Here is a 16,105-nt window from a genome sequence, read left to right on the forward strand (position 1 = left end):
AACATAAGATTTTCATGAATTTAAAAATTTTAAGGATATGTTTTCTAACTTAACGTATTACTCTTCTGCTATCCAAACTATAAAAACTGAAAAATACTTTGCTATCATTTATTTCCACAGTGAATCTCAAATTCTAAACGCACTCTCAAGAATCAAATTAAGTATAAACTCTAGGTACCTATTATCTTTTATCATTAGGTTGTATCTGATATATATCCAGCGCACAGCATAATTTGAGATTTATTATATATATCTTTATACCACCAAAAAGACAAAAAAAAAAAAAAAAAAGAAAAAAGAAAAAGAAGAAAAAGAATGAAAAATAATCATATACCTTTCTTCTTAGTTTTAGATACGTAACTACTAAACAATTGCAAAACAATATATGCCAAGCTCAACTCTTGTACACTGCAGCTGTTACAGATGCAGCGACACCAATCTCCTCTATTGCAATGTTATTCTATACTTCGACCAATGGATTACTAATTGCAGAGCAATGTCTCTCGTGTTGGATTTCCAGTTGTTGGATTTACCCTGATACAGCAAATTTTAGTTTTTTCATGAAAGAAAGCATACAGCAAACGCCAGAAGATTACTTAAAAGCATATATTATCTTACCCATCAGCAACTTTGCAAAGGTATTCCCGTTGATCATCTCTTAAAGGCACATCAGTGAAGTCTGACCAAATCGACATATTAGTCAAAAATAAATCAATCGCTTTCAACAGGCTTTTAACACAGCTGATATTTAAACTGAGAAACATTGAGGCCATCTTGGCTGCCCCAAGAAAATCATAATAATCTATTGACTATTCCACTAAATATCAAGGCTCAAATACTATTTTCAAAATGGGTTATCTAACGAAAATTAGAGCTATTATAGAGGCAATAAAACCATCAGCATAGGAAAAAACATAACAACCTCTTTCTCCCTAATTTTTTGCATAATTATCCTAAATACATGAATGTTTTGAAGCTGAACCTTCTGTCAACTATGTTACTATGTAAAACATAACAGTAACACTAGAATGATCGGTACCCAGTGTATTTTGTAGGGCACCTAGTCAGTTAATACAGTATATTTTTTTCTTAAATACCCCCTGGGATGTTAGTGAATGGTGTGTAAACATTTTGATTTTCTAGGTATGCATTCTTGCACAAAAGTGTTTGGTATAGCACTAAAGAACATTCTTTAACATCAAATCCACTGACACTCAGAGGAATCAAGAATTATGATTCAGAAGCTCTACATACCAGCACCAGTTATATCTGTTCCTCTGAAAGATGTGTTTCCTGTAGCAAGTGCACCTTCCAAATTAGCGTTAATCAACTTTGCCTGCATAAAGTGATACAGCATAAATAAGGAGATTAGAAAACATTGTGGACTTTTTTAATTGGTTCTTATAAATATTCTGTTGGGTAAGAATTGAACCTAGGACCCATGCAGAGCACAGGACAACCGTTAAAACCTGAGTCGAGCCAAGGGAGTGGGGTAACAAATATAAACTCAATGTGATGAGATTTACTGGTTTATATAAAGGACTTTAGCTTCAGGTTAACTGGGTAAAGAAAGTAGAATACAACAATAGAATCTGGCGGCCGGCAAAGTCTCATTAACTTCTATTTTGTGTGTGTGTGTGTGTGTGTGTGTGTGTGTGTGTGTGTGTACATTTATAACAAATAATGCAGCTATCATATCTACATTTAGGATGTCAAATGAGGTGGGCTGGTAACTTACTCACACCTACATCTGAGAGGTCATAGGTTTGAGATACCAGGGTGTAGGGAGGGTGGGGGGTAAATTATTGTATATATAAGGGGGTGTTTATTGTAAATGGCCAAAAATGTACATATATATATATATATATACATATCTAAATTTAGGGTGATGGTAGCAAAGTAAGAAAATCACATGAATAAATTCTTAATAGTAGCTACTTTATCATTGTTCGTGATCTATGCATTTTGAAAATGACAATAACGATTCTATTGGAGTCTGCTGTGTTGCAGATAGAAATTTAACCTCCTTTATGATCAATGTTTGGCTAGAACAAGGATGTTGTGCCATAAAATCCAGAGTTTAAATGAGCCTCACCCAATACTTTGCAATATCATAATGAGGGCAGACACGTTCATATTCCTAGTTATACATGAGATAAGCTCAAATTATGGTATGAGGAAAACTGAGTGGATTTAGGAAATTGCTGCATGTCTATCCATAAAAATAAGTGCTCTATATAGGAAGAGTTTCGTACTTGCATTTTGCCTAAGGTCATGGCACATCAATGGACATTGCTATTCCTAACTTCTAAACCTTGTAAAGTTATGGAGACAAGCTTAGGATAAATTAATGGCTCGAGGAAATCATGATATTGACACAAATTATTTAATTTCCTGCACATCACAAAGTATCTGTATATATGTAAGGAGTAAGGACCGTATTTTGTAACCAACCAAAAGTATTATCATCAGTGGAAACAATTTGATTTTTTCACTTCCCAGGTAAATAACTGGGAATACTTTCTATACTTTCTATCCTCGTCATATTCTCCCAGCCTACTTGCTAAATTGGAAATAATAATAATAATACTAATAATAATTCAGTGTTACATGTACAGTATCCAGTGAACAGATGAAGGGACAAGAAGAATTGACAGAAGTGTATATTAAACTAAATAGATTTTAAATGTTCAATTTTAAATCACCTTTGTTACATTTGCCAACGAAAAGTCTGCACCTCTTAGATCAGCATCTGAAAGATCAGCCCCTACAGAGAGAGAGAGAGAGAGAGAGAGAGAGAGAGAGAGAGAGAGAGAGAGGGATTTCCAGAGAGCAAAAACTATCTTCTTTAGCACAAACAGAGTAAGTGGTAATTACAATTAAAGTCATGGTTAAATATCTTATTAGATGAAATACAGACTCATAACAATATTTAACAATTAAGTTTAAGCTTGCAAGAGAGGTGAGAATGTTTGAATGAAAGCAATGCATATGCAACATTAAAATCTTAACCATGATAAAAAATCAGCTACCCATTTGTCATAAATTTCCATGCAACCGGGGATATTAAAAAATAATAATAATAATAAAAATAAAAAAGTACCTGTTAAATCGGCATCGAAGAAGCTAGCACCAAGTAACTTGGCGCCTTTAAAATTCGCTTGTCGCAATATTGACTGCAACAAGAAAAAAAAAGAAAAAACAAAAGAAAAAAAGCATAAAGTCATCAATACAAAGATATGATATAAATATATGTCTCTGTAAAATTACAAAGGGACACAATTTAATTTGAATCGGACCGTTTTGAAATCTTGCTGGATCAAACTCTTGCCGCTAAAATCCTTGCCAGTGAGATCCTGACCCCTAGTCACCTCAGAACCGTACGGACCTCCACCCTTTTTTTTCCCCCCCATAATCCACAATGCCCAAAAAAAAAAAAATTCAATCCGTAAAGGAAAGAAAACTCATTTGTGTTCAAACTTTAATTCTCTTTCTCTTCTCTTTTTTTTTTACTTGATTTTCTCGGGAAAATTACCTTGAAAGCGAGCGCAGGATCAACTAGGAACAGTGAAGCAGAGAGCAGAGCGAGGAAGGTCGCCCTGGAGATCGATTCACCGAGAGAATAAAAGAGAAGACTCGGAGGAGAAGCTTCTAGGTGATTCTTCTTCTTCTGCGCCTGTCAAAACAAAAAGAATGAGAAATGAGAATGAGAGCTGCTAAAGTGCGCGGGATGGGCGCATTTAGCAATCTGATGGCTCCAAACTGCAAAAAGAGAGAGAAAACAGAGAAGTGAGGATGAGAGGTGCGCATTATACATGGGGCGCAAGATAGCAGCAGTGGAGGGAAAAGTGAGTGTGAGCTCTGGGAAGAGAAAATGGAGTTCTTAGTGTGATTTGGTTGGGAGACAAAGATACGTTGAGAAGAAGAGCCATTTCACACCGGAACCTCTCTCTCTCTCTCTCTCTCTCTGGTGTCGTCGTGGTTAATGATCGTAATAATCTCTCAGTGGATAAACAAATATGGTCATCATTCTGTCTATTTGCTCACACCTATGAGCGAAATAATATCACTAAATAATTTGACTTATTTTATCTATATTTTTTATTTTTATTTTTGTTATCTTGAAGAGTATCTCAATTAGGAGTGGACATGTATTGGATTGATTTGGTTTTGAAACAAAATATAATTCAATTCATATTTATCGAATTTTTTAATATACAATCAAAATCTAATTATTAAAATATTAAATCCAAACCAAACTAAATTATTTATAATCGGTTTAATTTAGATTTGTTGATCGGTTTGAAACTTATTAATTTATAAATATATAATATAAATAAAATTTTTTTCAAATATAAAAAATAAATAATAAATTATAATTATCCAAACATAAAATACAATTAGAATAATATAACATAGTCTATAATGAAAAATAAATAAAAAATGTAACAAATGATACACATCATACACTTATCAAGTAGCAAGCATTAATGTCATCATCTCATTTCTATAAAATCAAATTAAAATTGTTAGAACAAATAATATAAAATAATATATTTATTAAAATTCATTCAATCAATAATCGATTTGGAATTTGGGGATGTAAAAAAAATATATATATTAAAAATTAATATATAAAAATGGAAAAAAAAAGTTAAAAATTAATATATAAAAAAAATATTAAAGTTTATATATAAAAATGAAAAAAATAAAAATATATATAATTTTTAATTATATAATATATTATTTGGATTGGATTGGATTTATATTTCCAATGCATAACCAATCCAATCCATATAATTTATAATATTTTAAACTCAATCTTATCTAATTGATATAAAAATCCAATTCAAACTATTAAAAATATATTTGATTGGACTGATTGAACGAGTTGGATTGAATTTTATCCGTCCCTAATCTCAATGGTTATATATCATACATGGAATTATGGATTCAAACAATTACTCTTAACAATAATTATAAAAAAAATTATAGTAAAATCTAAAATTTATTAACATGCAAATTTTAGCTGTTACAAATATAGAATGTTAATTAAGAAAATCTTCACATTTGCAATCAAATAAATATATGGGATATAATGAGAAAAGAAACTTAGAGAGAGAGATCAGCAGGGAAAATATTCACAACAGTCAAATATATGATCAAATATTGATTTTTATTTTGCTAATTACGATGAAATCAAGTTCAGAATGATGAAAAAGCTTAGGTGTCATCGTAATACTAGTTGGCCCAGTACTAATACGAAATAACCATTGGTTAGATGGTGTAAAAATTCGAGCCCCAATAATATATGGAAAAAAGAAAATTCCAAAATAAGGAATATAGTACCCAAAAAACAACAAAAAAAAAAAGTTTAAATATTAAAGAGAATTCATTTTTTCATAAAAAACTAGAAGCCGGCAACGTGTATGAGTGGTTGATCTTTTGCCGGCAACGGCTCTGATCGCATCGAAGCGAAAGCGAAACTAAAATAAGAAAAAAAGGATAAAAAAAAAAAGAACGAAAACACGGTGACTGGCCGAGTCTTGTGTGTCGCCGCAGCAGCTAAAACCCAAGTCCTTCGCGATCCCATTTCTCTCTGCATATAGTGTTTTAGGGTTTCTGCTGTTCTCGGCATTTTGCCAAATCAAGGTTCGTTTCCAATCCCTGATTCGCATTCCTCATTTTTCACTTAATTTCACAACTTTTGGATTTGTTTAATTCTTTTTATACAGACATTTGCCATTTTAAGTTTCTTTTTTTCTTAATTACATATTTAATGTCAAATAATTTGCTCTTGATACTTCAATATTTATCTGCGTTCCTTTTTTTTTTTTTGTATGATCTGTTAGTTTATACTTTGTTTTCTCTGGTCATTCACTGAGATCTTTGATACTTGGCTAATTGGGTATGCATTGTTGACCAGATCTCGAGCATATATGAAGCGTGCATGTGTGTTTCTGTTTGTTCAATACTGCATTTTGTTTAATTTTTCATTTATGATGAAATATTGGTGTTGGGTTTTTCTGAAACTTGGCAGAGAAAAAACTTAGAGATTATGTATGAACGCAAAAATTCAGTATTCTGTGCATGCGGGTCAACTTGGAATGTTGTTGTTGTTGGTGCCATGAAATGGGAATTTTCACCTTCATTTTTGGACTTTCTCTTATTTGTCTCATACAAAACGGATACAGTCTGTCCTTTTGAGGAGTTATGTTACGCTGTCTCAGGGTAGTAATGATTCCTTATTACTGATTTGCTTCAGCATGCTCTTAAGTTGGTTGGAAGTTAGTAAGTAATGGATTGTGTTGGCATCAGTTCCAGTGAAAAAGTTGGAAGAGAGAAGGGAAACAGTGAGATTGATCCTGGATAGAGCTGGTGCTTGTGGTTGCTGGACTGTGGTAGTGTTGGCATTGCATATAGGACTAGAGCACACCTTATATATATTTTGCCGAAAAGGATTTCAAGGGGAGGTCATAAAGAAGATAAAACAAGTTTGTGTTAGTATCGTATGTTATTCTGCTGATAACTATATTTTATATATGGATATATGCATTTTACATGTTTTGGTTAGGTGCGTGTGTCTTATAATTGAAATATGTCTCTTCCCTTATTTCCTTGTTATGGTAGCTCTAAAAGCCTGCTATTGATATGACTGCAAATATCTGCAGGAGGCTTCTCTGTGTTACTTGTTGCAGTTCACTCAACTAATTCAATATGTGAATTTTCTAAAAAGTATGCCTTTGCATGTCTGTAGATTGTGAAGGTATGCTTTGCTTATGTTTCTTCGCCTTCTGTGCATAGACGTTGGTAAATACTGGTAGAACTTGGGTTCTATCTTAAGAAATTGTTGAAAGATGGGACGTCTAAAGCTGCAGACTGGAATCAAGGCAATTGAGGAAGAACCTGAGGACTGTGATGCTACTTGTTCTAATAAAGCGACTTTAGCATGCATGATTAATTCAGAAATAGGAGCTGTATTGGTAGTTATGAGGAGAAATGTAAGATGGGGGGGTCGGTATATGTCGGGTGATGATCAGCTGGAACACTCTCTAATTCAGTCTTTGAAGGCATTACGCAAGCAAATTTTTTCATGGCAGCATCAGTGGCAGACCATCAACCCTGCAGTGTATCTCCAGCCTTTTTTGGATGTGATTCGATCGGATGAAACTGGTGCACCGATTACTGGTGTTGCTTTGTCATCGGTTTACAAGATCTTAACACTTGATGTGATTGACCAAAATACTGTGAATGTTGAAGATGCAATGCACTTGTTGGTTGATGCTGTCACTAGTTGCCGTTTTGAGGTGACTGATCCTGCATCTGAGGAAGTAGTACTGATGAAGATATTACAGGTACTTCTGGCTTGCATGAAGGGTAAAGCATCTGTTATGTTGAGTAATCAGCATGTCTGCACCCTTGTGAATACATGTTTCCGTATAGTCCACCAAGCAGGAACAAAAGGTGAATTGTTGCAACGGATAGCTCGGCACACTATGCATGAACTTGTTAGGAGTATTTTCTCACACCTTCCAGATATTGACAACACAGAAGGTGCGCTGGTAAATGGAGTCAATACTGTCAAACGGGAGGTATAAGTGCTGTTCCATTTGTCTTTTCTTGCTGCAATATTTTCTCTCAGTTTTTGTATCTGCAGTTGGGAAGTAAAGTGGAAATGAAAAGAAAAATATCGAAATTCTTAGATTTAGTTGTTCTTTAGGCTATCTTACCATAAGAAAAGTTACAAGTAGCAACCATTTAATTTCTTTTCACATTGTCCAGAGACTAGTTTATGGTTCCCAAAATCCAAATTTTCTTCAATGCTTTTGTGCTTTTAAACTTTTTCTGTAATTGAAAAGTGATATGTAAGCTTCCCTTCTCTTATTTTCCTGTACCTTGAAAAGGAAGTCTCAAGTGAATTTAGAGCTAGAAATGTGAATGCGGGGACCAGATGCCTTGACTTTGTCTCTATGGTAGTTAAAGGATATTTGGCCTTGTAAGCTGTGTTTGCGTTTGTAGTTTTGTTCTGGATGATTTGCATCCCTTGCCTATTGTGTAGATGAGACTAGATCTTTTGAATATACATGAGAAGATAATAATTAATGTTTCTGATACCTATCTTTTTATATTTCTTCTTCATGAATATATTTAGTCATTGCTTTGCAGATTGATGGGCTAAATAATGAGTATGCATTTGGAAGTAGACAATTGGAGAATGGCAACATGAGTACTGAGTATGATGGTCAATCATTATCAACGAATCTTGCTTCTAATGCTTCTATAGTGGCTGGAATGGATGAAGATACGATTAGAGTTGGTACTGGGAAAGGCAATGATCCATATGACTTGCATCTCATGACTGAGCCTTATGGAGTTCCCTGTATGGTGGAAATATTCCACTTCCTTTGTTCTTTGTTAAATGCTGTTGAGAATATTGGATTAGGTCCCAAATCTAATACCATAGCATTTGATGAAGATGTTCCTCTTTTTGCCTTGGGTTTGATTAATTCTGCTATAGAGGTGAGTGGCCCCTCTATTAGGCATCATCCTAGATTATTGACTTTAATTCAGGATGAATTGTTTCGTAGTCTGATGCAATTTGGCCTGTCAATGAGTCCACTTATTCTTTCGGTGGTATGCAGCATTGTTCTTAATTTGTACCATCATCTATGTACTGAACTCAAACTACAGCTGGAGGCTTTCTTTTCTTGTGTAATTTTGAGGCTTGCACAAAGCAGATTTGGAGCATCTTACCAGCAGCAAGAGGTTGCTATGGAGGCTCTCGTTGACTTCTGCAGACAGAAGACGTTTATGGTGGAGATGTATGCTAACTTAGATTGTGACATAACTTGCAGTAATGTCTTTGAAGACCTTGCCAATCTTTTATCCAAGAGTGCTTTCCCTGTTAACTGCCCTTTGTCATCAATGCATATTCTTTCTCTGGATGGTCTTATTGCTGTTATTCAGGGAATGGCCGAGAGGATAGGCAATGGGTTAGTTAGTTCAGAGCAGTCTCCCATGAATATTGAGGAATATACTCCATTTTGGATGGTGCAGTGTGATAGCTACGCTGACCCTAATCATTGGGTCCCTTTTGTTCGCCGGAGAAAGTATATTAAGAGAAGGTTGATGATTGGAGCTGATCACTTTAATCGTGACCCCAAGAAAGGGCTAGAGTTTCTCCAAGGAACACACCTCTTGCCTGACAAACTTGATCCTGAAAGTGTGGCCTGCTTTTTCAGGTATACTGCTGGGTTGGATAAGAATCTTGTTGGTGATTTTCTGGGAAATCATGATGAGTTTTGTGTTCAGGTTCTTCATGAATTTGCTTGGACTTTCGATTTCCAAGACATGAATTTGGATACTGCATTGCGACTTTTTTTGGAAACATTTCGACTGCCCGGAGAATCACAAAAGATACAAAGGGTGCTTGAAGCATTCTCAGAGAGATATTATGAGCAGTCGCCACAGATTCTGGCTAACAAGGATGCTGCTCTCTTATTATCATATTCACTTATATTGCTGAACACTGATCAGCACAATGTCCAAGTGAAGAAAAAAATGACTGAAGAGGACTTCATCCGGAATAATCGGCGGATCAATGGAGGCAATGATCTACCTAGAGATTTTCTTTCAGAGCTGTACCACTCGATATGCAAGAATGAGATCCGCACAATTCCAGAACAGGGTGCTGGTTTTTCTGAAATGACCCCGAGCCGGTGGATTGACCTAATGCACAAATCCAAGAAAACTGCCCCATTCATTCTGTCAGATTCTAAAGCCTACCTTGACCATGACATGTTTGCTATAATGTCAGGGCCAACTATTGCTGCTATCTCTGTGGTATTTGATCATGCAGAACATGAAGAAGTATTCCAAACATGTATTAATGGATTCCTAGCCATAGCTAAAATTTCTGCATGCCATCATCTTGAAGATGTGCTGGATGATCTGGTTGTGTCTCTATGTAAGTTCACAACACTGTTGAACCCATCATCTGTTGAGGAACCTGTGCTGGCATTTGGTGATGACTCGAAAGCACGAATGGCAACTGTAACAGTCTTCACTATTGCCAATAAGTATGGTGATTACATTCGCACAGGTTGGAGAAATATTCTGGACTGCACCCTAAGGTTACACAAGCTTGGCCTTCTTCCAGCTCGTGTGGCCAGTGATGCAGCTGATGAGTCCGAACCCTCTGTTGACACTGGACATGGCAAGCCTTTAACAAATTCTCTATCTACTGCTCATATGCCTTCTGTGGGTACTCCAAGGAGATCCTCTGGATTGATGGGGCGATTTAGTCAATTGTTATCTCTTGACACAGAGGAGCCAAGATCTCAACCTACTGAACAACAACTTGCTGCTCATCAACGCACCCTTCAGACGATTCAAAAATGCCATATTGACAGCATATTTACTGAAAGTAAGTTTCTGCAGGCTGAATCTTTATCACAGCTTGCACGAGCACTTACTTGGGCTGCAGGGCGACCCCAGAAAGGGAGCAATTCTCCTGAAGATGAAGATACCGCAGTTTTCTGTCTAGAGTTGCTAATTGCCATTACCTTGAATAACAGGGATAGGATTGTGCTTCTTTGGCAGGGTGTCTATGAGCACATAGCCAGCATTGTTCAGTCAACTGTCATGCCATGTGCCCTGGTTGAGAAGGCTGTTTTTGGACTTCTTCGTATTTGTCAGCGGCTGCTTCCGTACAAGGAGAACCTTGCAGATGAGCTTTTGAGGTCACTGCAACTTGTGTTGAAACTTGATGCCCGGGTTGCTGATGCGTACTGTGAGCAAATTACGCAGGAAGTCAGTCGCCTTGTAAAAACAAATGCCTCTCACATCAGATCCCAAATGGGTTGGCGGACCATCACATCCCTACTTTCCATCACTGCTCGACACCCAGAAGCCTCAGAGGCTGGATTTGATGCATTGTTGTTTATTATGTCTGATGGAGCACATTTGTTGCCAGCCAATTATGTTCTATGTGTTGATGCTTCAAGGCAGTTTGCTGAGTCTCGTGTTGGACAGGCAGAGCGTTCTGTTCATGCAGTGGATCTAATGGCAGGTTCTGTTGATTGTTTAGCACGGTGGGCATGTGAGGGTAAGGAAGCAATGGGAGAGGAAGAAGCTATGAAGATGACTCAGGACATTGGAGAGATGTGGTTGAGGCTTGTCCAGGGATTGAGAAAAGTTTGTTTGGACCAGAGGGAAGAGGTTAGAAATCATGCTTTACTGTCGTTACAAACGTGCTTGACAAGAATGGATGGGATACATCTTCCTTATGGTTTCTGGTTACAGTGCTTTGATCTAGTGATATTCACATTGCTTGATGACTTGCTTGATATTATTGCACAAGGATCCTCCCAGAAGGACTATCGGAACATGGAAGGAACGCTTATCTTTGCATTGAAGCTCTTGTCCAAGGTATTTCTGCAGTTGCTTCCTGACCTATCTCAGTTAACAACTTTCTGCAAGTTATGGCTTGGTGTTCTTAACCGAATGGAGAAATATGCAAAGGTGAAAGTTAGAGGTAAAAAAAGTGAGAAGCTTCAGGAACTTGTGCCTGAGCTGCTCAAGAACACCTTGCTTGTTATGAAGACAAGAGGTGTGCTTGTGCAGAGGACTGCCTTAGGTGGTGACAGTTTGTGGGAGCTGACATGGCTAAATGTGAATAAAATTGCTCCATCTTTGCAATCTGAGGTTTTTCCTGATCAAAATTCAGAGCAATCAGAGGGTAAGCAAGGTGAACCTTTGGAAGGTCTGTTATCTAATGAATCAAGTGATGTTCCTGCAACTAAAGCAACACTTTCTGAAGGTGCTGCAGGTGGAGGTTAGCATGTTCTACATAATGTTGGCAACCAGACCTTTTCTCTTAGTACATGTCCATAAGCATTGAGCTATTATACGAGATAGTCTTAGTTCAGAAATTTAATCAACAGAACCTCATGGACCACATGTTGACGTGGTTGGAGAGATGCTAGATGAGGGCCGATTGGCAACCCAGGCAAGTTGGTTGGTGTCTTAGTAATGATCTCGGTATTCCGTTTCATGATTTGGCTCCGGCAAAATTTTTTTATGGTGTATTTCCAGATAAGTAGTGGATTTCTCTGATGGTATATTTTACTTACGTTAGTAAGAATGCTTATTAGGCTAATAGTTTTACCATTTTTTTTTTTTTTATAAATTTTTTTTTCTATGTTATATTGAAAAATTCGTGAGAAGGAAGTTTATCTATACCACAATATAAGGAAATCTTTTAATAGTTTTGTATCTGCTTGCATATTGATGTACAGAACCAGGATTAGTTTTTTATTTTTTTATTTTTTTATTTTTTTATTTTTTATTTTTTTACCGTTAAAGTAGCATGTTCACTCATGATGACAATGTTAGTTTTAGGTTCTATTCAAACTTTCTAATTTGTCTTGCATGACACAAATAGTTCTTCAGTCCCATGAATTTCAAATTTATTATGTATTCTTTTGGAAGTGGTTGTACCTTGACCATGATGATGCTGAAAAAGAGCAGTCTATGCTTTTTGTAATTCATCCTAAAAACTTTCCATGTTGACTAATTAGCAGCAAGCATTATGCTTATGATGCAACGTGCTCAAATTAATACTTTAGTTTTCATTGTTTTGGAAGGAAAATTATGAATATGGGTACCAAACCTAAGCACACGAGGTCAAGTGAAATCTTTTTCCTGTCCCATTAGTTTGGGATTAGAGAAACACGGGCAAAATGAGTTATTTTTTGTGGTGCTGGTGAACTGTGAGAGCCAAAACTGAATTCCTGACATTGTTTTAAGCCATTTGCTGGTGATTATAGCTGGCTGTATATTGCAGAAAGTTAGGGCCTTGCATGAAGCTTGGTTTGGGTATGTAGCATTGAATGTCTATCCTCACCAGATGGATCTGAGCAGGAATGTTTGATTACCAGGAAAAGAAAACAAGAGGGCTCCATAAGGAAGAAAATAGGTCTTTTTAGTGCTAGAATCTGCTCATCTTGTTCTATGTTTATCCGCAACAATAATGTGGAGCCATGTGAATCAATATGTTTTTATCTCTCTTATAATGTGCTTAATGCAAAATCAAGCTTGAGATCTCCATTATCAAGCTGTTTTTAAGGATATTTACCTAAAAAAAAAGAAGAAAAAATTATCAAAAGGAAAAACTGTTTTAAAGGATAGAGCAGGGTGATTTTGATATTGACCCTAATCAAACTGTTTGAAATGATTGCAAGCGAAAAAAAATCCAGTGGGTAGCTGAGAGAAAGTCAGCAACATTGATTGTGGAACCAAAGATTAAGGAAAGCAGTTTTGACATTTTTACATAAGTTCGTCAATCCAGGGACAAATTAGATTTTTAACCAGGGAAAAAAAAAAAATTAAAAAAATAAAGGGACAAATTAGGTGGCCAGGGAGGGAGGGTAGAAAAATTGGATGCCTTTCCCTTTTAATTTGGTAAGCCATGATATTGAATTTTCTGACACAAGAGTGGAGAACTAATGAACTATGCCTTATTTTGTGGCTCTTTTTTTGGCTTTTTTTTGCTTTTTTTAATTATTTGTTTTTTTTTTTTTAATCTTTTTCTTCTAGGATAATTTTCCTGGTAAAATTCAACAAGGAAAGATGGCACTTGTTAATTGTCTTGTTAGTCAAATTTGGAGGTAATATTTTTCTCCTGCATCAAATTTGGAGGTAATGCAATCCAGTGACGTGGCAGTACAAATTATTATTATTATTATTATTATTATTTTTTCCCGATAATTAATGCTCAAACCTTCAAACTTTAATACAAGTGGCTCAAAAAGGAGGAGGAAAAAAAGAAGCAAAGGACCATAGTTTGCATATTTCATTTTGACCGGGTTAAAAACTGTATTTTTATAGCCCATTTGGAAAGTATAAAAATTGAGAGAAGAAAAGATTTTTGGATTTAGTTTTTAAGGATTTAATTTTCTGATAATTAATTTTTGTTTTAATTTTTATGATGAGTAGTAGAAAAGTTAAGATTTATAAGTAATTAAATTTAAGATTGTATAATAAATTAAAGGTAAATATATATTTTAAAAATATTTAAAATTATTTTTTTTTTAAATTTTAAAATGACATTTATATAGATGTGAAGAATTTTCCCATATATTTTCTACATTGATGGAAATTTAATTTTCTGTACTCACACTCTTTCACCTTACAATAAGTATTCAAATAAAAAAAAAATTTACTTTTCCAAAAAAATTAAATTTTCACTAATTTTATCTTTATTCAAATATGATATTAATTTTTTCAGTTATAAAATTCATAATATTCAAATATTTGTTTATATATAATTTGAAGATTTAAGTAAGATTTATAGTAAATCAAAATTATAAATAAGATGCTATGGATAGATAAAATCTTATAATTATTTTCTGACAGAAAAATAATATGTTTTCAGAGTAATTTTATAATTGGATAATATATAAAATGATATTAATATAAAATCAACAAATAATCTTTTGAGAATAATATATTTAAAGATTAATTTAAGATAAAGCTAAATTATATTTTATAATTTTCCCTATCTAACTATTTAGAGAGAATTTTAAAAATTATCGTATGTCTTGGATCATATATATATATACATATATATATATATAAAGTTAATGTTACCTTAGGACTACGACATTTCCTCTTTTTTTTTTTCTTCTTTTTTTTTTTCCTTAATTTTTAACCTCGTTTCTTAAATTTCGATACAAAATTAACTCTTCAAATAATCGCATAAATAAGTCCATATACAAGCCTTAGTTTTTTCTTAAAGCAAATCGATAAAAATAAGGAACCGTTAAAAAATAAAGTTTAGAGTAACCACAAACAACAAAGCCGGAGAGATAAACTTAATACTGAACTTTGACGGAGACAAAAAAATGTTAAACAAACTGGAATTAAATGTGATTAAACCCATGAGTAAACCAGATTAATTCGATGATGAAAGAATAATAAAATAACATATTGCAGTGTAAACTTAGCTTTAACCAAAGGAAAACCGTGGATTGGAATTAAAAATAAATAAGATTAGAGGTACCAGTTAGTCCATTAAATTATTTATCGAGTATACATATATATATTTTTTTGTTTGAATTAGTATACATATATATTATTTGATTGACTGGTATTTATTCACATTTATGGTTTCAATAATTATTTATTTATATTTAAATTATATTAATTAATTAAATAATAACACATGTATACTTTTATAGATAACTTGATAAAGTAGATATGCCTTGAAAATTATGATACCATGAAATTCAGAGAAAGAGTCTTTTGACTAGCTTATTTTCGATTGCTATATATGTAAGTTTGCTTATTTACGTGATTTTCTAAATTTTTTATCTGTGAAATGTTTATGTCTTCCTTGATTCTCTTTTAATAATATTTGTCTTTATAATAAATTAGTTCCTTGATTCATGAAATTTACCTTGAAAATTTTTAAAACAGTATGTTTCTATTTGTATGGACAATTTAGTGATAAACAGTAATATTAGAGGTGCCAAAAAGTCTTATTTTACCAAATATAGATGTGTTATTATTTTATTGGTTGGAATATTAGTATAATTTACATATGAATAAATATACTTTCTATGGAATAAAATAATACTAAATGTATCACTTATTCTACCAAGTTATTTATCAAATATGCACATATCATTATTTAATTGATCTATATTTAATTTCATTTATCTTTTTTAAATTGATTTATTATTAATACATTAACCAATCGATAATAAAATATGTATATTTGATAAATAACTTTATAGACAAAATGGTACTTGTAACTTACTCTTAAACAATAAATGTAACTAAATATAACTTAATTAAATAATAATACATGTATACAAGGTTTAAAATATCCGATATTTTTTCGATATTTTTATTTTTTGAAGGGGTCGAAATAAAATTTAAGTTTGAAATGAAAATTAATAGAATTTCTATAATATTCATTGAAATTTTTGAAATTTTTGCAAAATTTTCATGGAAATTTTCATAAAATATCTACATTAAATCTTTAACGATTTAGTTAAAAAATCTATAATTTCTATGAAAATTTTCATTAAAATTTCAA

General features: G+C 33.7%; 2 protein-coding genes across 8 annotated transcripts; one reads left to right on the plus strand and one right to left on the minus strand.

The window, feature by feature from the left end:
* Positions 1-316: 316 nt before the first annotated feature.
* Positions 317-3,994, minus strand: LOC107404965 (thylakoid lumenal 15 kDa protein 1, chloroplastic). Its single transcript, XM_016011977.4, has 8 exons — positions 3,816-3,994; positions 3,536-3,676; positions 3,300-3,395; positions 3,104-3,176; positions 2,706-2,767; positions 1,255-1,336; positions 619-679; positions 317-534 (listed from the first exon to the last, which is right to left on the minus strand). Exons 1-8 carry the CDS (start codon positions 3,930-3,932, stop codon positions 483-485), a joined length of 684 nt encoding a protein of 227 aa, XP_015867463.1. The 5' UTR covers positions 3,933-3,994; the 3' UTR covers positions 317-482.
* A 1,354-nt stretch (positions 3,995-5,348) lies between these two features.
* LOC107404960 (ARF guanine-nucleotide exchange factor GNOM) lies at positions 5,349-12,276 on the plus strand. Of its 7 annotated transcripts, none has more exons than XM_048469638.2 (4): positions 5,349-5,652; positions 6,758-7,592; positions 8,167-11,740; positions 11,831-12,276. In XM_048469638.2, the coding sequence occupies exons 2-4, from the start codon at positions 6,858-6,860 to the stop codon at positions 11,839-11,841; spliced, it is 4,320 nt and encodes a 1,439-aa protein (XP_048325595.2). In that variant the 5' UTR covers positions 5,349-5,652; positions 6,758-6,857; the 3' UTR covers positions 11,842-12,276. The 7 variants fall into 7 exon arrangements, with proteins under 7 accessions (XP_048325595.2, XP_015867459.3, XP_024924657.3 ...); XM_025068889.3 differs by adding an exon at positions 6,041-6,509 and having other exon boundaries at positions 5,351-5,652; positions 6,672-7,592; positions 8,167-12,276; XM_048469636.2 differs by adding an exon at positions 6,041-6,500 and having other exon boundaries at positions 5,351-5,652; positions 6,672-7,592; positions 8,167-12,276.
* Positions 12,277-16,105: the final 3,829 nt, after the last annotated feature.

This window comes from Ziziphus jujuba, chromosome 8 (assembly GCF_031755915.1).
Source record: "Ziziphus jujuba cultivar Dongzao chromosome 8, ASM3175591v1".
Lineage (NCBI taxonomy): Eukaryota > Viridiplantae > Streptophyta > Magnoliopsida > Rosales > Rhamnaceae > Ziziphus > Ziziphus jujuba.